The 22,268-nt window shown below is 46.1% G+C and overlaps 1 protein-coding gene across 1 annotated transcript; it reads left to right on the top strand.

The window, feature by feature from the left end:
• The first annotated feature begins 8,662 nt into the window (after positions 1-8,662).
• LOC124658934 (peroxidase 2-like) lies at positions 8,663-12,278 on the top strand. The gene is made up of 2 exons (XM_047196922.1): positions 8,663-8,720; positions 11,341-12,278. The coding sequence occupies exons 1-2, from the start codon at positions 8,663-8,665 to the stop codon at positions 12,276-12,278; spliced, it is 996 nt and encodes a 331-aa protein (XP_047052878.1).
• The last annotated feature ends 9,990 nt before the right edge of the window (positions 12,279-22,268 follow it).

Here is a 22,268-nt window from a genome sequence, read left to right on the forward strand (position 1 = left end):
CATATTATCTTGCCTGAAGTCTTACGATGATGTACCTACCAGTGACCTCGGCAAACATTACGAACAGAACAACATCGATTTCGAAGGAGAGCGGTAACGATATCTAGCAGGTATCGGTAGAAGATACGTCTCCACTAATATCAGCATTGCCCAATGATCCTTTCCAGTCTACCCTCCCGTTGCGTCTAATGGAAGAAGGCGGGACGGCGACAACGATAAATCGGAGAAATCGCCAGCCAGTCGGTGGCCTACACAGCCTGGCCTTCTCGCCTCCTGCGTGCCTTCTCTCCGCCGCTTGGCCGGGGCGCTGGGCAAGAAACACCGGTGAGCGTGGCGGGTTCGTCTGCGACTTCGGCGGCTGCGGCGGCATTCCCGGTCGGCAGGCGCGGCTACATAAACCCTCAGCATTGCTCGGCGACAGCGGGTGGCGATGATGCGGTGATATGGCTAGATGAACACAGACGAGGACTGGGGCATGTTGCTCAGCGGCTATTTGATCGTCTCCAGCGTATCGTGAACTGCTTATGTTCCAATAACTGCTGACCTGATGACTACCCATGTTTTATGCATTATGTCATATTATCGGTAAAGATACTTAAACGGTAATGTTTCTGTGTTTTTACCGAAAATCTAGTAAGTATTCTGAGGTAACGGCTTTGCCAGTCTTTTTGCGCGAAGCTTTCGAAGACGAAGAAGACAGTGAACCCGCGGGTAACCAGAACTGAAGCGTGACTAGCCTGGCGCGTATTCGTGTGGCCGCTATAAGAATCTCGTCGCCGGCACCGATCGCGGAAACTGCGATCTGAAAACTCCAGGCATGATGAGGTCAGTCGCCTCCAGCCCCTGCCCGGAGAGAAATTCGCCTCGGAGAACCACACACGCCATGGCAAAACATGGTCTGCAGACCATGGAGTCCATGGCGGCTGGCGATAATATTTATACCGTTGTAACTGTGACGGATGCCCATTATTTATAATATGTCAAAGATCATCTATATGTAATACTATATGTTGTGTTTGTCGAGGATCAGATGAATAGAAGTACTATGTTATGGTGATTATCAATCTGTGTTATGTGTTGTTTATGATCTGCATGCTGTAAGTTGTTAGCAGCCAGTGACATTTACTCTTAACTCAGAGAAACTATTTATGCTCGATAGTGGGTTCATGCCTCCCGTAAATACGGCAAGGGCGATGACAGAAAATTCTAAGGATTTGTTGGATGTGCTTGTGTGCTAGGAGATAAGCCGATTGATTAACTATGTCCACAGAGAATGATAGTTGTGTCTGATCATACGTCACGCACCATACTGATGTCAATTGTCTGTTGCTTAGCAACAATGCGAGATGGGGTCCGGATGACAGCTTTGAGAGGATGGACTTTGAAGCGTAGTGCTGATTGAATGTGACTATGTGTGCCAATGTAGTCAAATCTCGCTATATTATCATATCATCTATATGCTGATGATATGCCTTTCTCTATTGTCAATTGCCCGGCTAACAGCTACTTATGGGAAGGACCTAGTGAGCTGGCGAGACCGATTCTATTCTTTACAGCAGCGCTGGAAAATCTCTTTAATTGCCTCAACGCAATATCATCTTCCTTTCGATGCGTTATCGCTGGTACGACGAGCATTATTGACAACCTCCTTATTCAGTTGGGCACATGCTGTTTGATAGCGATTGCGTTGGCGTAGCCAGGAATCCCGGCGCATCTGTTGCATCAGCTGCTTCAGCGACTGTAACTCGACAAACCTTGGTTTCTTTCTGAGGAAAACTTGCTCGCTGTCTTTAATCATTTTCCTCTTGGGGTTCCCAACAGGCGATCTGCATCAACTGGGCACCAAGCGCTATTACGTGAAAGATCAGACGCGGCGAAGGCTCTCCGCTACTCGATGCTTTGCTTTGTTTTTGTCTTTAACATTTTATTTACTACTGTGTTGCTGCACTAAATCAAGAATACAAAAAGAATTGGTGCTAATTCTTTATTTGCTAGCTCTTGCTCTGCTATATCAAAACACCAAAAAATTGGTTGCTGTCTTACTTTATTTGCCTGGACACTTTAAATGGATTTAACAGCCAACAGGTGGAGAAAGTTTTAAGATACTTATTATAAGTAGTAATGCTTTCATCATGTTTGATGCTTTCTCCTCTGAGAACATGTTGGATGGCGAATAGGCCTTCTTGATACTAACGGAAGAAGTATTTTCCGCGCAAAGCTGGTTTACAGCTCGTGAAATCTGGTTGGAATACCACTGATAATCAGTTAAGAGCCAATCTCTCTTTGAAGATGTTATGAAAAAAATTGAAACCATAGAGAAAAATTTTCAGTAAATTGGAAGTATTATTTGACAAAACATGAGCTTGATGGAAATCACGGAGGTGATGAAAATTGGTATTCTTCAGGAAGTATTCATGACCTGTCAGGCAATAGAAATTGATGAACTAGCTATGAAGAACGCTAGTTCAACCTTTTCAGCTAAATGAGAAGCGTAATGTGCGCCTGCAAAGTAACACAGGCAAGGGTATTGGGCTAAAATTTCTAGGCCATGAAGGCTTTGGGTGTGGGGCACACAAAGTACCCTCTTCGGCAATTTGTGTTTGTGAAAAATTGTTGATAGCTACATACCGTTATTACTTGATTTTGCTGCAACCTGAAGTTTGAGGATGACGACCTGTTTTACTACGGCAATTTTTGTTTTTGTTGAATAACGGAAGTTGACCTTGCGGCAACCTCTCATATCGCTGTTTTTGTGCCAAGTAAAAGTTTCTATGTCAAAGTTATTTATTCCTATTTGGATAAACTCTTTCAAAAATAACTGTTGCTGTCTGTCACGAATCTGGGCACATTCTCTGAAAATTCGAAAAATCTGTAATTGGCATTCTCGAATATAACACGCAACTCGTGGTTACAGTTTTCCGACATTTGGAAGTCTGGTGTAAATTCATTTTTGACGGGTCTGCCTTTTCATTGCGTACTCTTTTTGCTATGTTGAGACTAAACAACGTCCGATAATGTCAGTGCTTTTTATGCAATATGTCAGAAGTGTAGGCTTCGCCTCTGGGCTGTGAGCCCGTATTGTGCGCTAACCTGTGGTTGCTTGAGATTTGGTGAGGAAGTTTCAAAAGTCAGAAATGATATGCAGTGGCGGGATGACATGATTCACCCTGTGACACAGAGACTCCAGCGTCTAAGCTGGGGATGCCCAGGCATCCTTGCTCATCGACAACACTACTCCCCTGAGCTATGTTTTTATTCGATCTGTTCTTCCACTTTGGAAAGCGTCAGGCCCCCATTTTGTTTGTTTTGTTTGGGCAAAATGGTCGGGAGAAGACGCGGCGTATTACATATGAACGATCACCCAGGCTTACTCATAATGTTCAGGCCTTCGTTAAATTGCCATATGGTTGGAATCGGAAAATGCTACATGTAGTAATTCTAAAATGTCTTGAATAATTTGATACTTGGCAATTGTTGTGCTCATGTTTAAGCTCTTGCATCATATACTTTGCACCCATTAATGAAGAAACACATAGAGCTTGCTAAAATTTGGTTTGCATAATTGGTCTCTCTAAGGTCTAGATAATTTCTAGTAAAGAGTTTGAACAACAAGGAAGACGGTGTAGAGTCTTATAATGTTTACAATATGTCTTTAATGTGAGTTTTGCTGCACCGGTTCATCCTTGTGTTTGTTTCAAATAAACCTTGCTAGCCTAAGCCTTGTATCGAGAGGGAATACTTCTCATGCATCCAAAATCCTTGAGCCAACCACTATGCCATTTGTGTCCACCATACCTACCTACTACATGGTATTTCTCCGCCATTCCAAAGTAAATCGCTTGAGTGCTACCTTTAAATAATTCAAAATTTATCACCTCTGATTTGTGTTAATGTTTTATAGCTCATGAGGAAGTATGTGGTGTTTATCTTTCATTCTTGTTGGGCAACTTTCACCAATGGACTAGTGGCTTCATCCGCTTATCCAATAATTTTGCAAAAAGAGGCTGGCGCGGGGTTCCCAGCCCCCAATTAATCAACCTTCATTAATAATTCTCTTCACATGTTTTGCTCGATTCATCAGTAAGCAACTTAATTTTGCAAATAGACACTCCTTCATGGTATGTGAATGTTGGAAGGCACCCGAGAATTCGGTTAGCCATGGCTTGTGTAAGCAAAAGGTTGGGAGGAGTGTCATCCATAAATAAAACTAAAATACATGTGTAAACAAAAGAGAAGAGGGATGATCTACCTTGCTGGTAGAGATAACGTCCTTCATGGGAGCCGCTCTTTGAAGGTTTGTCCGGCAAGGGGTTAGAGTGCCCACTACCATTCGTTGACAACAACAAACACCTCTCAAAATTTTACTTTTATGCTCTCTTTATGTTTTCAAAACCAAAGCTCTAGCACAAATATAGCAATCAATGCTTCCCTCTGCGAAGGGCCTTTCTTTTACTTTTATGTTGAGTCGGTTCACCTATCTCTCTCCACCTCAAGAAGCAAACACTTGTGTGAACTGTGCATTGATTCCTACATACTTGCATATTGCATTTGTTATATTACTCTATGTTGACAATTATCCATGAGATATACATGTTATAAGTTGAAAGCAACCGCTGAAACTCAATCTTCCTTTGTGTTGCTTCAATACCTTTACTTTGATTTATTGCTTTATGAGTTAACTCTTATGCAAGACTTATTGATGCTTGTCTTGAAAGTACTATTCATGAAAAGTCTTTGCTTTATGATTCATTTGTTTACTCATGTCATTACCATTGTTTTGATCGCTGCATTCATTACATATGCTTACAATAGTATGATCAAGGTTATGATGGCATGTCACTCCGAAATTATCTTTGTTATCGTTTACCTGCTCGGGACGAGCGAGAACTAAGTTTGGGGATGCTGATACGTCTCGACGTATCGATAATTTCTTATGTTCCATGCCACATTATTGATGATATCTACATGTTTTATGCATACTTTATGTCATTATTATGCGTTTTCCGGAACTAACCTATTGACGAGATGCCGAAGGGCCGATTCTTGTTTTCTCGCTGTTTTTGGTTTCAGAAATCCTAGTAAGGAAATATTCTCGGAATCGGACGAAATCAACGCCCGAGGTCCTATTTTTCCACGAAGCTTCCAGAAGTCCGAAGGGGAAACGAAGTGGGGCCACGAGGTGGGGACACAGTAGGGCGGCGCGGCCTAAGCCCTGGCCACGCCGGCCTAGTGTGTGGCCCCACCAGGACTCCACCAACCTTGCCCTTCCGCCTACTTAAAGTCTCCGTTGCGAAAACCCTACCACGTTCGACGAAACCAGAGAAAACCTTCCAGAGCCGCCGCCATCGCGAAGCCAAGATCTGGGGGACAGGAGTCTCGCGTTCGGCACGCCGCCGGGACGGGGAAGTGCCCCGGAAGGCTTCTCCATCGACACCACCGCCATCTTCATCAACGCTGCTGTCTCCCATGAGGAGGGAGTAGTTCTCCATCGAGGTTCGGGGCTGTACCGGTAGCTATGTGGTTAATCTCTCTCCTATGTACTTCAATACAATAATCTCATGAGCTGCCCTACATGATTGAGATTCATATGATGATGCTTGTAATCTAGATGTCATTATGCTAGTCAAGTGGATTTTACTTATGTGATCTCCGGAGACTCCTTGTCCCACGTGTGTAAAGGTGACAGTGTGTGCACCGTGTGGGTCTCTTAGGCTATATTTCACAGAATATTTATTCGCTGTTATGAATGGTATAGTGAAGTGCTTATTTATATCTCTTTATGATTGCAATGTGTTTTATATCACAATTTATCTGTGTGCTACTCTAGTGATGTTATTAAAGTAGTTTATTCCTCCTGCACGTTATAATGGTGACAGTGTGTGCATCGTGTAGTACTTGGCGTAGGCTATGATTGTGATCTCTTGTAGATTATGAAGTTAACTATTGCTATGATAGTATTGATGTGATCTATTCCTCCTTTCGTAGTGTGAAGGTGACGAGTGTGCATGCTATGTTAGTACTTGGTTTGGTTATGTTGATCCGTTATGCACTCTAAGGTTATTTAAATATGAACATTGAATATTGTGGAGCTTGTTAACTCCGGCATTGAGGGTTCGTGTAATCCTACACAGTTAGTGGTGTTCATCATCCAACAAGAGGGTGTAGAGTCTAGCATCTATCTATTTATTCTGTTATGTGATCAATGTTGAGAGTGTCCACTAGTGAAAGTATGATCCCTAGGCCTTGTTCCTAAATACTGATATCGCTGTTTGTTTACTGTTTTACTGCATTTATACTGCCTTCAATATTACTACCATCAACTGCACGCCAGCAAGCACTTTTCTGGCGCCGTTACTACTGCTCATATTCATTCATACCACTTGTATTTCACTATCTCTTCGCCGAACTAGTGCACCTATTAGGTGTGTTGGGGACACAAGAGACTTCTTGCTTTGTGGTTGCAGTGGTTGCATGAGAGGGATATCTTTGACCTCTTCCTCCCTGAGTTCGATAAACCTTGGGTGATCCACTTAAGGGAAACTTGCTGCTGTTCTACAAACCTCTGCTCTTGGAGGCCCAACACTGTCTACAAGAATAGAAGCACCCGTAGACATCAGCGTGCGGAAAAGCGCTCAAGCGAAGGAGAGAGAGAGCTTGGGCGCAGAGACGAAGTGGGCAAGAAGGGTGCTTCGGTACCGTCCCAGGGGCATTTATAGCCGCCTGCCGCGCCCGATGCGCCGCCACGTGGCGATCGTGGGCCACGATGGGGATTAACTGCGCTGTAAACTCCACCCACGACCACAACGGTTACCGAAAACGGCCACACCACGTCCCCCACTACCGCACCGGATCCGGAGGAGACATTGATGTGACCAGACGAAACGGCAGCAGGAGCCAGCCTTCAGAATCGGTCAAGTCGGGCGCAGGGCCCGAGGCGGTGGAGACTCCGGCGCGCCCAAGCCGGAGCCGGACATTAAATTCCATCCGGCCTCAAACTCTCCCAGCAAGGCGGAGACATCATCAACACTTGTGAAAAAGCAAAAGTTGTAGAAGCAAAAATAGCGTCCGGCTAGAAGCAGTCGGACGAAGCGAGCCGGATGAGGGCGCAGCCGGCTGAATAGGAATCTTCAGTCGGCCCCTCCGAGTGCCGCTGAAACGCATTCGAGAGATATCTCAAGCCAGGAAAACCTGCCTAGGTCCCTCTTAACGCAGGACCTTGCCAGCTTCGGGGGCTAATGTCGGGGGGAAGACCCCGGGTAGGGCAATGGACGCGGAGCAGCCGGCTGAGGTTGGCCGGCTGGCGGCAAAGGCCGGCTGAGGAGCAGCCGGCTGGAGCCGTAGCCGGCTGACCCGGAAGCCGGCTGGCTCTAAGTCCTAGTCGGCCTGGCTACGGCCTTCAACGCTGTGGCTGGGCCGGCTTCTACAAGCCATATCCGACTGGGGTTTATACTCTAGACCGACTCGAGGCTGGCGAGTCTTGCATGAGAAGGAACTGGGTAGGTGGTCCGGGTTCAAAGATCCATGCTGACCTCATCTCCCGTAAAGCGCGGGGCACTGTGGAGCAATAGTGCCACGCGGCGGACAGGCCATCATGGCGTACGTCAGTCCGTACCGGCTACAGGGCATGATGGTGACAGGGACACCTCCTCGCCATACCGCTGACTCCGGCAGGCGGATGGGACAGGACATGAGGCCTCAACGGCTCCATGACGTCAACGCCTCGGGAAGGAGCGGAAGCCGGAGCCGGCCAAGCCGGCCACTAGACTATAGGGACTTCTATGTAAAGTGCCAGCGCCTATATAAGCTGGGCTACCCCCCTCGTGCGGGGACGATCGATCATTCTCACTTCATTCTGGTCTTAGCACTACTCAGGGAGAGAGACCTTCGTCTGCCTTAGCCTCCCCGAGCAGCCAGATACAGCTCAAGGAGCACCATTGTACTGTGTGATCATCTTATACACTCATAGCAGGAGTAGAGGTGTTACCTCCACAGGAGGGCCTCGAACCTGGGTACGTTGACCGTGTCGCTCGTCCCCATACCCGCATCCGGATACCGCCGTGAGATCACAAGGAACCACCTCGATTAGCCACCCTATGGCATATGCCGTGACGATACCACGACATGAAGCCTGGTGATCAGGGGGATACGTGAGCACCCCTTCTCTGCTCGACATGTGTCTAACGACGTTAGAACTGTACACGCATCGATGCGGTGAGACGCGGGGAAGGTGCACGGCGATGTGCTTGGCCGGGGAGACACTGGCGCGACCTCAGATGCGCGAGGTGGAGGCCGGCGAGGTGGAGGTGGAGGTGGAGGCCGGCGAGGTAGTGACCGTTAGTGAGTGGCCGTAGTGGCCGTTAGTGAGTAGCAGAATCCAACGGCGGTGGACCAAATCCAACGGTGATAACCGGGTGCTCACGTACCCCCGATCATCAAATCCACTCTCAAACCATGGATGCATTATTAACTACTACTGTAGGAGCTGAAAGCTTAGAGTCTTTTTTCCTTTAGCCAGTAATTATTGGTGAGCGAGATACTCTGGCTGGCTATAAATAACACCACCCCTGGACGTGAGGAATACACTCTCACTCACAGAGTGACATCTAGTACGACACAGAGTAGGCTGGCCATAGAGAAACGAGAGCTAAGCAAGGTAGGATCAATGGGGTGGAGCAAGGCAGCAATGTTGGGGGTGATAGGCCTAATTGCGGCTCCTACTGGTTCGATAAACCTTGGTTTCTTTCTGAGGGAAAACTTACTGCTGTGCACATCACACCTTCCTCTTGGGGTTCCCAACGGACGTGTGTCTCACGTGCATCAGTAATCTCTGCTTCCCTCTGCGTAGGGCCTTTCTTTTACTTTTATGTTGAGTCTTCATCTTCTAAGTTCATGCACCATTAAGAGAGCATAGTTTTCATTCTTAGTTTTATGTGCATGGTCCCAAAATTATTATTGATTGAATCATGAATGTGTTATTACTTGTTCTTAAATTATTTGTATTTAGTCATCCTTTGAACTATGAAGGTGCATGTCACTTAAAAAATTATTTGTTTGTTATCACTTACCTACTCGAGGACGAGCAGCAGTTAAGCTTGGGATGTTGATACGTTGCAAACGTATCTATAATTTTTTATGCTCCATGCTTGTTTTGTTACAATTCTTATATGTTTTATGTGCACTTTTCCACACTTTTTAGTATTTTCTGGGACTAACCTATTAATGCAGTGCCGCAGTATCAGTTCCTGTTTTCTGCTGTTTTTGTGTTTCAGAAAAGTTGTACATGAAAGTTTCTCGGAATTGGACGAAAAAAAACCCAGAGTCTTATTTTTTCGGGATGAAGACGGAGCCAGAAGGACACGCGCAGGAGAGCTGCCACGTGGCAGTACATAGGGCAGGCGCGGCCCCACCCTTGGCTGCGCCTGGCCCGTGTACTGGCGCCTCGTCGCCTCGTTTGCTCCGCCCTTCCGCTTATTTATTCCTCGTATCAGGAAAACCCCAAGAACCAGACCCTCCGTCCACGAAAAGTTCCGTAGTCGCCGTCATCGCCGAAACCAAGTTTCAGGGGACAGAAGTCTCTGTTCCGGCACCCTGCCGGGACGGGGAAGTGCCCCCGGAGCCATCACCATCGACTCCACCGCCTCCACTTCGACTCCATGATGGTTTGTGAGTAGTTCCCGCAGGGACTATGGGTTCTTGGCTGTAGCTAGATGGTACTCTCTCCCATGTGCTTCAATACAATGATCTCATGAGCTGCCTTACATGATTGAGATCCATATGATGTAATCGGTGTTGTGTTTGTTGGGATCCGATGGATTGATCATTATGTTCAGTATATCTTATAAGTTTGTGAAGTATTTTTTGCTGCAATATTGTTATGTTTAATGCTTGTCACTAGTGCACGAGTGGCATGATCTTAGATCTAGGTTCTATAATTGTTGCTTAGATTGTATCTACAAATTGTATGCACATGTCATTGTCCGGAACCCGAGACCCCAAAGTGATCTCGAATTGGGATAACCGAAGGGGGTGGCTTTGATGTGAGGATCACATGTTTTCACCAAGTGTTAATGCTTTACTACGGTGCTCTATTAAAAGGGGTACCTTAATTACCAGTAGTTTCCCTCGAGGCCCCGCTGCAAACGGGCTAGTAGGAAAAAAGATGTTATGCAAGTTTCTCATTGCGAGCACGTATGACTATATATGGAAAACATGCCTACGATATTAATAGACTAGATATTTTGTCTTAATGCTAAATTCAATTCTATCAATTGCCCAGCTGTAATTTGTTCACCCAACACTTGTTATCTGGAGAGTTACCACTAGTGTAGATCGTCGGGAACCCCGGTCCTTTATTTCATCATCATTGCTTTTCAATCAACTGCGCGCTGGGATATTTTCCAGTGCCATCTCCTCTGTGTTACTGCTACTGTTGTGTTACTATTGCTCTCATATTACTGCCGCATCACATTTCCCTGTCAACATGCCATCAAAATAGTACCAACTATTTTCTGGCGCTGCATCATATTACCACTGCTTTCACATCACTCTGTTGCTAGTGCTTTTCCAGGTGCAGCTGAATTGACAACTCCGCTGTCAAGGCTTATAAGTATTCTTTGGCTTCCCTTGTGTCGAATCAATAAATTTGGGTTTTACTTCCCTCGAAGACTGTTGCGATCCCCTATACTTGCGGATCATCAAGGCTATAGCCCACTATTTAAAACTTTGCTTACTTTGAATCTCATACTCGAGAACCGCACATGTTATAACATATAAAGGGATAAACCTTACCAAGTATTGAGCAAAAATTTGTTTACTACTCCTTCCATCCCAAAATGTAATACGCCTAAGGTTTAGTCAAAAGTCAACACATTTTAAGTTTGATCAAATTTATATGTAAAAATATAAATATTCACAATACCAAATCAACATCAGTAGATTTGCCAGAAAGTATAGTTTCTCAAAATGCCCATTTGATACTGTACATATCCATATTTTTCAGATAAATTTGGTCAAACTTAGAAGATGCTAACTTTTGGCTAAATCTTAGACGCCTTACATTTGGGACGGAAGGAGTATATAAATGCATTATTAACTACTACTGTAGGAGCTGAAAGCTATGGGCATTTGAGTCTTTTTCTTTTCTTTTAGCCAGTAATTATTGGTGAGCGAGATAGTCTGGCTATAAATAACACCACCCCTGGACGTGAGGAATACACGCTCTCACTCACAGATCAGAGTGACATCTAGTACGACAGAGTAGCTAGGCTGGCCATAGAGAAACGAGAGCTAAGCAAGGTAGGATCAATGGGGTGGAGCAGGGCAGCAATGTTGGGGTGATAGTCCTAGTTGCGGCGCTGATGTTCCCGATGCCTAAAGCCGACGGCCCGTCCTATGACTTCCACGATGAGTCGTGCCCGAAACTGCGGCAGATGGTGCACGACTCCGTGGAGGAGGCGCTAAAGGAGGACGTCGGCATCGCCGCCGGTCTCCTCCGCATCATGTTCCACGACTGCTTCCCGCAGGGCTGCGACGCTTCGCTTCTAGTCCATGGACGGTACTGGAGCGAGACGAGCTGGCCCCAGAACAAGGGGATAAGGCAAACCGCCATGGCTCTCATCGAGACCATCCGAGCTAAGGTGCAGAGTCCAGGCGCGTGCGGTCCCACCGTCTCCTGCACCGACATCATGAACCTCGCCACCCGCGAGGCCGTGATGCACTTCAACGTGCCAGGCTACGCTGTGCCGCTCGGTCTGAAAGACAGCCTAGCCCCCGCTGACCTGGCCAGAATCTGGGAGCTGCCGGGGCCCGACTTGAGCGCCGCCGAGCTGCTCCAGAGGTTCGCTACCCGCGGCTTTGACGTCGCCGACGTGGTGGTGCTCTCTGGGGCGCACACCATCGGAAGGTCCAGCTGCGGCGGCTTCCAGGACCGCTTCCAGGAGAGCACTGGCTTCGCTCGCCGGCTCCGAGCCAACTGCAGCAGCGACGCGAACCGGCTGCAGGACCTCGACGTGACCACCCCGGACAGGTTCGACAATGAGTACTACCACAACCTGCTGGCCGGGAAGGGGGTGCTCACCTCCGACCTGCAGCTCCTCCGCAACCACACCACCCGCTGGTGGGTCAACAACTTTGCGCAGGACCAAGGGTGGTTCTTTGCGCAGTTCGGTACCTCCATGAGCAAGATGGCGCATTTGCCCAGTGAGGCCGCACAGCATGGCGAGATCCGCAACTTCAGTTGCTTCTGGTCCAACCAGCGATGGCTCACCGCCTCTGCTTGAGATCCCACCGTTTATGACTACGCCACGCCCGTGCATGTTTGTTTCCCTGCGAGCTTAGCTAGTAGCTACGACTAGGACATCCTGTGGCTTTTGTGTGCTTGATTTCGGTTGATCCGGGCTGACTGCAGCCTTCTTCCTCTCGTTTTTGTCAACTTTCAGCAAATGTCTGTTTCCTGTCGGTACTTCCCTTGTCATAATAAAATTTCTGGTTTCAACGTGACAAGTAATTAGGGCTGGAGGAAGTAGTTTCATTTCGATGTATATACTTGATTTAGGGAAAATACATGCGACGTTTATTAATTTTCGAAGATGTCCTCCTATGTCAAAGCATTCATAATAAAGTCGGGATAAATAAGAAACCAAAGTTTTCTTAATTCTAAACCGCATCATTCCATTGCCAACGTGTGAGCCACCGAATTGGCCGTTCACTGCCAACACAAATAATATGTAGGGTTGGGTTTAGGTTTAAGGATAGATCTCGGACTTGTGCCTACAGAAGCCAGCCCATGTTAGTGATGAACTTTTGGACCTAACAGTGATCATGATAGGAGAATATGAACAGATTTAGCTTAATTATGTTGTCACTGGTGTCTGCCACACCACTTACGTACCTTCAACAGAGACCGATACAAGTGAAGTTCATACTGAGGAGTCTGCACCTAACATCGTTGTGCCACCTAAAGCACATGGTCAATTTGATTTACACTAAGATCGAAGCATAACACCTTACATATCCAAAAAGAAAGGAGGTTGTCCGATGCAGTTGGTGATGATTCCAATGTATTGCGCCAAGAGTCAAAACTGTGTGAAGACTACAGAATCGGCTCACGCCTCACTTCGCCCATACATGTTAGCATGGAACCTCACCAAATCATCATGAATTATCTTGACATAAACATAACTCATCTCTCCATACTGATTGGGATTGGTTAATCTGTTATTTGCAGTGCTTCAGCTAGTCATGTAGTATGCATGAGACGAGAAAGCATGTTAGCTGGTCTTTTGAAGTGATAATGGCTTCATGTAGATGGTCTCGAGAACCACATCTTTGCTGACTTCAGATCACGTGTATATAATTGCCACCTCATACTCCCAGAGAACCATATCTTTCTTGCTTAGATTCAGCAGAATCATAACCACCATTTTTAGATGCATAGGGTTGTACAAAAGCATTTTACTGGATCCACAACCTCCCTACCGTCGCACGACAACATCAGGTACATGGTCATATCTACTAGCTTCAGGTGCAACAGACTCTACAGAGAGTAAACCCAATCCACTACCTCCTTTATATGGTATGATAATGTTGGGTGCAGGATCAACAATCCACCTCTAGCTACAACAATATGCAAAGAAGGTAAACAAGGTGGCATCTCAGGTGTAGAAACTTGACATGCCTTTTCCACTTTCACATCAGAGAACTGAGAGTTTTCTTAAACTCTTTTTTTCTCCAGATAGTACATAAACAGATATTTATACCCCAAGAATCAACTGGAAGCAACTAGAACATACCTTGTTCCATCTATTTACCTTGTCATCTTAGATAGTATAAGTTACAAAGTGAAAGCCATCTCATCAAGGATCCGTTTTTCGCTCCTCCCACTACATTCAACCGGAATAAGTTGTAATATTGATTACATAATGCCTATTAATCGATTATATGCAAATGTTGAGAAGTTAGCACGACACGTGGGGGATTCTGCTTTCGTCACCTACGAAGATAAAAACAATGCAAACTCATAAAATAGCAACAACAATATATGTTCCACCTCAGTTGCTTATACGGAGTAGAATTTATACATTATCTTGTGACTCGATCAATATTATGTCACTTATGAAATAATGCCAATTCATGCGCTAGAAGTTAAGAGCACCAAAAAAACTAAACAAAAATACATAAACGAGAAAATCATGACTACCAAACATGCGATGATCTAGTATAGAACGATGGCTATGGACGGCAGAGATCATCCTTCATGGCTCCATCAGTGACGGGGCCCAGGGTCGATCTCTAGAGGAGAACGTGTAGATAGAGGTGCAGTTAACACCAGCTCGGGCCCTTGATGCTCAACTTGCAAAGCATGATCGGCTCGTCATGAGGCGAAGGATACTTTCACACGAGTGAGAACTCCGTTGGAAAGGGGCCGCAATGATAGATCTTCATCCTTCCTCTTGTGATGCCACACTCGGCTTTCACAGACTATCGACACTAGTGTGCTGTGCGAGGGACATGACTGTGCAACAAGATATAAGAGAAAAGCAGAAATATTTCTTACAAACTTAGTGTTCATCATGATTTCGTAACCATGCGTTGCAGGTCCAAGAGGCGGACACCCTTACAAGACATCCCTGGTAGGGAGGACAACCAACATTCCACGTAAGATTGAAAGACAGCATTAGAACTGCAAAAGAACCAATAATTATAGGACATGCCCCGAGAGATAGAGATCTCCAACTCGACATGCTTAAGCATCTACAAAAGCTGCATAGAAGTACAACCAGGCCAGCGGTGACTACCTACTATTTGCTTGCGGCGAAGAAGGCTCAGCGAGGACTGTGCTATGCCTACTCAACGTCATTACCAGATCAATACTCTGCCCGACATTGGCTGCTACTAATTACCTTGATGGAAAACGTGTTGTTGCCATCGAAGGTGAAGGCGAGGATGTTTGCGAGCTGCAATTGGTGTGCCTGGGCGAACATCACCGTCCCACCACCAAGGCCCTCCTCGAGGGAAAAGCCCTGTGCTCCCATGGAAGCATACATCCGATACTTCATGTCTATTTCCTTTTTCCCACAAGGGACCACGAATCATAACAATTGTTGTGTCTTTCTAAATATATCATCCTCGCCACTTCGGCTACTCTGTCTGTACTCTTTTGCATCCAGGACGGGAGGATCCACACAAATGAGGAACCAGAGGAATCATTCTCCTAGGAACCGAACAACATACTAAGGCACTCTTCTCCCCTAAAGAGAGCCCAATGGAAAGCCTCTTTGAGGTGGCGCTGCGACCCAACGCGGGAAAAATGGCAAGCCACTTTGACGTGGCGCTGTGACCCAACGCAGGAAAAATGGCAAGCCTTTTTGAGGTGGCGCTGTGACCTAACACGGGAAAAATGGCAAACCACTTTGAGGTGGCTGCAATCCAACGCGGCAAAACTGGCAAGCCTCTTTGAGGTAACACCGCCACAATACCCTCACGAGACTGATCACCGGATGAGGAAGTCCCTACATGGGAACGACGCCCTAGGTAAGCCTCTCTAAGGTGGCGCCGCCGGTATCATCGTCAAAGTTTCTACCTCGCCAGGACCGGGATGGTCATCTACTTTGACAAGAATTGGACGGTCACCTACCTCGCATCCCGGGGGAATAAAAACCAGCCTGCGACCACACGTGCAGCCAGGCCCGCGCAGGGTACTTGTTGCGCTAGCAAAAATTGTCAACGCCCTGAAAAATCGGAGCGAAAAGGAAATGTATCATAGTTGAATATATAAGGTGTATTAGTGGAAACTTTAGGTGTTATATTTTATAATGGTATGAGATTTAAGTTATACAATTTATATATTAGTCAAATTAATGTATGAACTATAAACCGGAAAACAGCGAGTAAAATACAGTCATTAAACAAATTACAGCATATGCATGCGCCCTATAATTACACTACCAGACATAGCATAAATATAAAACATGGAATCACAGCGTCTATAGGTAGCATGGTTATACCTAATAAATATCCCTAATGCCATATTAGATTTGTTAATAAGAGCATCTCCAACAGACGCGGTAAAATATCTCCACCGCTTTCCACTGCCAATGCGCCGCTCTGAGTTCTCCCCCTCGACCGCTGCTGACATGCCTCCGTGCCACAGCTCCTCCGGCTACCATGGCGTGCGTGCCCGGCCGACGGGCAACTTCTACACTGAGATCCGCGCCGCCGGCTACCGCCTGACCCTCGGGACGACGACGACGATCCTCGGTGGGTGTATTTGTTCTCATCCACCGTGTCCAGTTCATCTGACGCCGGCATCGAGTTCGATTATTACATGTTTTTTAGTTTAGATTATCCCTTTGATCTATATTTGAATGAAATATGTGACGTTTGCATCGAAATCTCTTGTGCGCTGCAGTTTTGGGTGTCTGCTGAAAAGCTTCTATATGCGCGGGATAGTTTACAACGTCTAGTAAAGCGACCACCATCCTCACGCGTAAAAGTTGCAAATTAGGCATCGTGAACCTGTTTTAGCGTGCGGCATTTTTTGGTGCCTGCTGAAGATGCTCTAACATCTAAATGTAATTTTTATATATTTAAAATGAAGACATGCATTCGAACTACTATCTAGCACCAATCTATAATATCTATATTAGAGAACCAATCTGAGGTTGGGTGGTTAGGAGGGTGGTTGTACCCCCAGCCCACCAGAGTTCAAACCCCAGGTTTGACATATGTGTGTGTCATAAAGGCGGAATATTCATTCAGTGGGAGTCGACGTTCCCGTTGACAGCGAGGCGCCTGTGGTGACTTCGTCAATTTCAAGATCCGATTCGTCAGCTCAGTCTTCCGAAGGTGCTCATAGGGGTAGGATGTGCGTGTATGCGCGTGCATGTGAGCGTCTGCGTTTGTACTGTGTTTCTCAAACAAACAAAAATCTATATTAAGATTCTCACTTAAGTCATACAAATTAGTTGATGCAACAATATTGCATGAGCTAATATGATATTACATCCTTAATTATGATCTAATTATGTAATGAAATTAAAATTACAGCATGCGTGCACAAAAAAAAGTCAGTGCATTTCATAGGTTTTACTTTGATTTATGTTTTCTTCCTAGTCTAATCCATTAAAGGCATGTTTGATTCGTACGATTCTTAGAACATAGAAATAGAAAAACCGCAAGATTAAAACGTCATGCTCAGGAGAAGCCTATAGTATTTGTAACCTACAGGAAAAAAAATCCAAATAGTGTTGATTCACATGAAAATCAAAAGAATTGTAACAAGAGGTTTGAGTTGATGGAAATTTTGCTCTAAAACATAGTGCACTGCAATCCTATAAAAAATGCTTATGCAGTCCTAAGAATTTAATTCTATGAATCAAACTAACTACATAGAAAATAAAATCTAAGAAAAAATCTTTCAATTTTTTTCAGATTTCCTTTGAATTAAAATGGTGGTTTAAATCGCTACCTACTAGTACTACTACATAGTGGTTCTTCCGAGAGAGGGCAAACCGACGGAGAGAGAGCAAACGAGAGAAACGAGGTGGTGAGAGGCGCTGCCGTACCCGGTGTCGCTTAAAAAGACGCAACATCTTGTGCGAATCAATCCCAGCACTGCACGTCGGGACACTTTCGGTGGTCACCTACAGCAAAGGCCGGGTCGCGTCATGTCCGCCGTCCGCCCCACGGGCCGGATGTTTGCTGAGTGTTTGCTTCTCGGCACGTGTTTGCTTCTCTGTTTTTTTCATATGGTCGAAAATTGCGTCTCTACCTAGACTGAGCTGTCGACAGGGACCCAAATGACGTAAATATGGCCTAAATATGAATCTTACAAATATGGTCTAAATATGGATCTTAGATACGTCTCTGACTGCTCGCATCCGGGCGGTGCCTCGATACGTCTTCTCAGCAGCGCTAGTACAAATAACGAGGCGACATTTCGGCAGTCAGCGTCACATTAATGGAGATGTCTCGCCTGCCAAGTGGCTAGTACCCACCTCTGCCAACGAAGTTAATAGCGATACCACATGCCGTGCCCCTCGGCTGCCTCCAGCGTATATAAAGAGGAGTCTGCGCTCGGTTGCCTCATCTCATCTCCTCCACACAAATCTTAGCCGTCACACAACCTTCACCATAGCGCTACTCCCCATAAGCCCGCGATGAAATCCAGATTAGAGGAAGCGGTCACGCGGAGCTACTCCCCACAGGCGGCCGATTTCGCTATCCCTAACCTGCGGGACTAGATTAGAGCAAGCGATCACGTGGCGCGACCACGTAGCGTCCGCAGAGACACATCCAAGGCGCATATTTGGGCCGCGTTTCCGTCTCCGATGACATCCTGATCACTATGCATCGGGCCGCTAAGCGTGAGTGTAGACGCAATTTTCGACCAAGCGATTACAAACGGTCGCGTCGGAGATGCCCTTAGCTCTGAGCCCAAAATCAGATATGCTAAAGTTCAACAACGAATCAAACACATCGGTTATGTGAGTGTGGAACACCAGAGATCTATTGGCTTAATTAAGCACAAGAGCCTCAAGAGTCAAGAGGAACCCAACAATGTACCGGTGTTCAGATATGAGATGTATTTTTTTTCAGAAGGTGATTGATTGGGGATTGACCCGAAGCGATGGTATCTCGCATGTGCGCGTGGTCCCCCCTTTGTCCCACATGCATACGCTCTGCTATTCTAAGCCGTTTGATTGGGATCCAACACGTGCTAGATGTGAGCACTCCCTAAGACAAGAGAGAGCCCCGGCAGGAAATAGAAATCGGGTAATATCAAATCACATTTTTTTTTTCAAGAACACGCGCGAGAACCGCGTGTCTTCTATATTAAGATAGAGATGGAAAACATCATGTACAAGAGATTTGAGTCTCAGATCACATGCGATCTGACCTCATCCACGGAGCTACACCCTAAGGGGACTACTCACCCAAAACCTCCACACCACACAGCTTGGCTTTTTTCCAAATCACAAACTCTTCTCTGATTTTCCTACAAACCTCTGCCGGCATAGTGGCAAACTTATCAAACACTATGCTATTTCTTTCCAACCAAATAGTCCTAGCCACAAGCAGCACGAGCGCGTTGATTTCCTTCCATCTACTCCTTGGTACAGCGTCGGAAAGCGTCGTCCACCAAGGTGCAATTTCAGCGGTGACATCAGGGGTGAAACGGCTGTAGTCGAGAAGCAACATGTACCAAATCTGTCTGGAAAAGGAACATTGTACCGTGATATGGTCCACCGTTTCTTGCTCTTGGCAGCAAAGCACACACTCCGCCGGGTGTTCCAACCCCTTCTGGCCAGGCGATCGGCCGTCCACAGGCGGTTACGAATAGCAAACCACATATGAAGCTTGTGAGATAGAGGGCCTCCAGCTGACCAAAGCTCCTTCGCCGCCAATTCCCTAGATCTTCCCGAGAAAAACGCCAGGTATGCTGATCGTGCGCTGTATTTGCCCGTGGTCGATAGTTTCCAAGTGAATCGGTCTGCATCGCCGCTGAGTTGAATCCCTTGCAGAAGATCAGAGATGTCCAGGTGAAAGGATCGTATGCCGCACCTAGAGGGGGGGTGAATAGGTGCTAACCAATTTTTAGTTCTTTTTCAATTTAGGCTTGACACAAAGGTAAATTCTCTAGATATGCAACTAAGTGAATTTACCTATATGACAAGGTTACCAACTAAGCAAGATATAGCTACGCAATATATAAGAGATAGAATAGGATAGAGGTAACCGAGAGTGGAGCACGCGATGACACGGAGATGATTCCCGTAGTTCCCTTCCTTTGCAAGAAGGTACGTCTACGTTTGGAGGAGTGTGGTTGCTACGAAAGCCAAACCAACAGTCACGAAGGCTTTACCCAGATCTCCTTTAAGCAACGCCACGAAGGCCTAGCCCACTTCCACTAAGGGATTTCCTCGAGGCGGAAACCGGGCCTTTACAAAGTTCTTGGGGCACACATCCACAACCGAATTGGAGGCTCCCAAATCTGTAACAACACAACAATCAACAAAAATACATCAACACAAATCAACTAGGGATCCAAAGAGAAACACTAGCAAGGGGGCCCTCAAACAAATGAGGGGAAAATGTAAATCGCTTCGGTGAGGATGTAGATCGGTGTCTTCTCCTTCGAATCCCCAAAGATCAAGAGCTTTGGTTGGGGGAGGAAGGAGATCTTGCAAAAATCTTGAGTTCTTGAGGTGGCTCTAATGGAGGTGAAGCTTGGCAGATTTTTGGTGCAATGATTGAGCAACTTGTCCCTTTGGAGAAGAGAGCTATTTATATGATTGGAGCTCTCAGATCTGACCGTTTGGACGATTTTTAGTAACACCGGAAGTTCCGCCCAGGAGGGCCGGAAGTTCCGGCCGGCACCGGAAGTACCGGCTGATACGTCTCCGACGTATCGATAATTTCTTATGTTCCATGCCACATTATTGATGTTATCTACATGTTTTATGCACACTTTATGTCATATTCGTGCATTTTCTGGAACTAACCTATTAACAAGATGCCGAAGTGCCAGTTGCTGTTTTCTGCTGTTTTTGGTTTCAGAAATCCTAGTAACGAAATATTCTCGGAATCGGACGAAATCAACGCCCAGGTTCCTATTTTTCCCGGAACCATCCAGAACACACGAGAAGGACCAGAGGGGGGGCACAGGGCCACCAAACCACACCCCGGCGCGGCCCAAGGGGGGGCGCGCCCCCCTATGGTTTGGGCAGCCCGTGGCCCCTCCGACTCCGACTCTTCGCCTATTTAAGCCGTCGTGACCTAAAACTTCGACACCGCTTGACGAAACTCCAGAAAGACTCCAGGGGCGCCGCCGCCATCGCGAAACTCCAATTCGGGGGACAGAACTCTGTTTCGGCACCCTGCCGGGACGGGGAATTGCCCCCGGAGCCGTCTTCACCGCCATCTTCATCGCCATCGCTGCCTCCATGATGAGGAGGGAGTAATCCACCCCCGAGGCTGAGGGCTCCGCTGTAGCTATGTGGTTCATCTCTCTCCCATGTACCTCAATACAATAATCTCATGAGCTGCTTTACATGATTGAGATTCATATGAGTTTTGTATCACTACTATCTATGTGCTACTCTAGCAAAGTTATTAAAGTAGTTCTATTCCTCCCGCACGTGTGTAAAGGTGACGAGTGTGTGCACCGTGTTAGTACTTGGTTTATGCTATGATCATGATCTCTTGTAGATTGCGAAGTTAACTATTGCTATGATAATATTGATGTGATCTATTCCTCCTACATATGCATGAAGGTGACGAGTGTGCATGCTATGCTAGTACTTGGTTTAGTCTTTTGATCTATCTTACACTAAAGGTTACTAAAATATGAGCATTATTGTGGAGCTTGTTAACTCCGGCATTGAGGGTTCGTGTAATCCTACGCAATGTGTTCATCATCCAACAAAAGTGTAGAGTATGCATTTATCTATTCTGTTATGTGATCAATGTTGAGAGTGTCCACTAGTGAAAGTGTAATCCCTAGGCCTTGTTCCTAAATATCGCTATCGCTGCTTGTTTACTTGTTTTACTTGCGTTACTACTCGCTGCAATACTACCACCATCAACTACACGCCAGCAAGCTATTTTCTCGGCACCGTTGCTACTGCTCATATATATTCATACCACCCGTATTTCACTATCTCTTCGCCGAACTAGTGCACCTATTAGGTGTGTTGGGGACACAAGAGACTTCTTGCTTTGTGGTTGCGGGGTTGCATGAGAGGGATATCTTTGACCTCTTCCTCCCCGAGTTCGATAAACCTTGGGTGATCCACTTAAGGGAAAACTTGCTGCTGTTCTACAAACCTCGCTCTTGGAGGCCCAACACTGTCTACAGGAAAGGAGGGGGAACGTAGACATCAAGCTATTTTCTGGCGCCGTTGCCGGGGAGGAAAGGTAAAAGGTACTCACACTCCGGACCTCGGCTACCAAGCTATTTTCCGTCGTTGTAAGTACTCGAAGCTATTTCCTTTAGATCCTGCAATTGCAACTTTTTGTTTCTTGTTTACACTAGTTTGGCATAATGGACAAGAATGATCTTCTTACTCTATTTCCTGATTTAAAACATGGATTGTTTGATGCGAAAATTAAAAAACCTATGGAATCTTATTTGCATGCTGGGTAGTAATATTAGTATGAACGCTTTGAACACCATTGTTGATAATAATATAGAAAGTTCTAAGCTTGGGGAAGCTGGTTTTCATGATCTTTTTAGTCCCCCAAGCATTGAGGAGAAAATTTTCTTT

This window comes from Lolium rigidum, chromosome 1, assembly GCF_022539505.1.
Source record: "Lolium rigidum isolate FL_2022 chromosome 1, APGP_CSIRO_Lrig_0.1, whole genome shotgun sequence".
Taxonomy (NCBI): Eukaryota; Viridiplantae; Streptophyta; class Magnoliopsida; order Poales; family Poaceae; genus Lolium; species Lolium rigidum.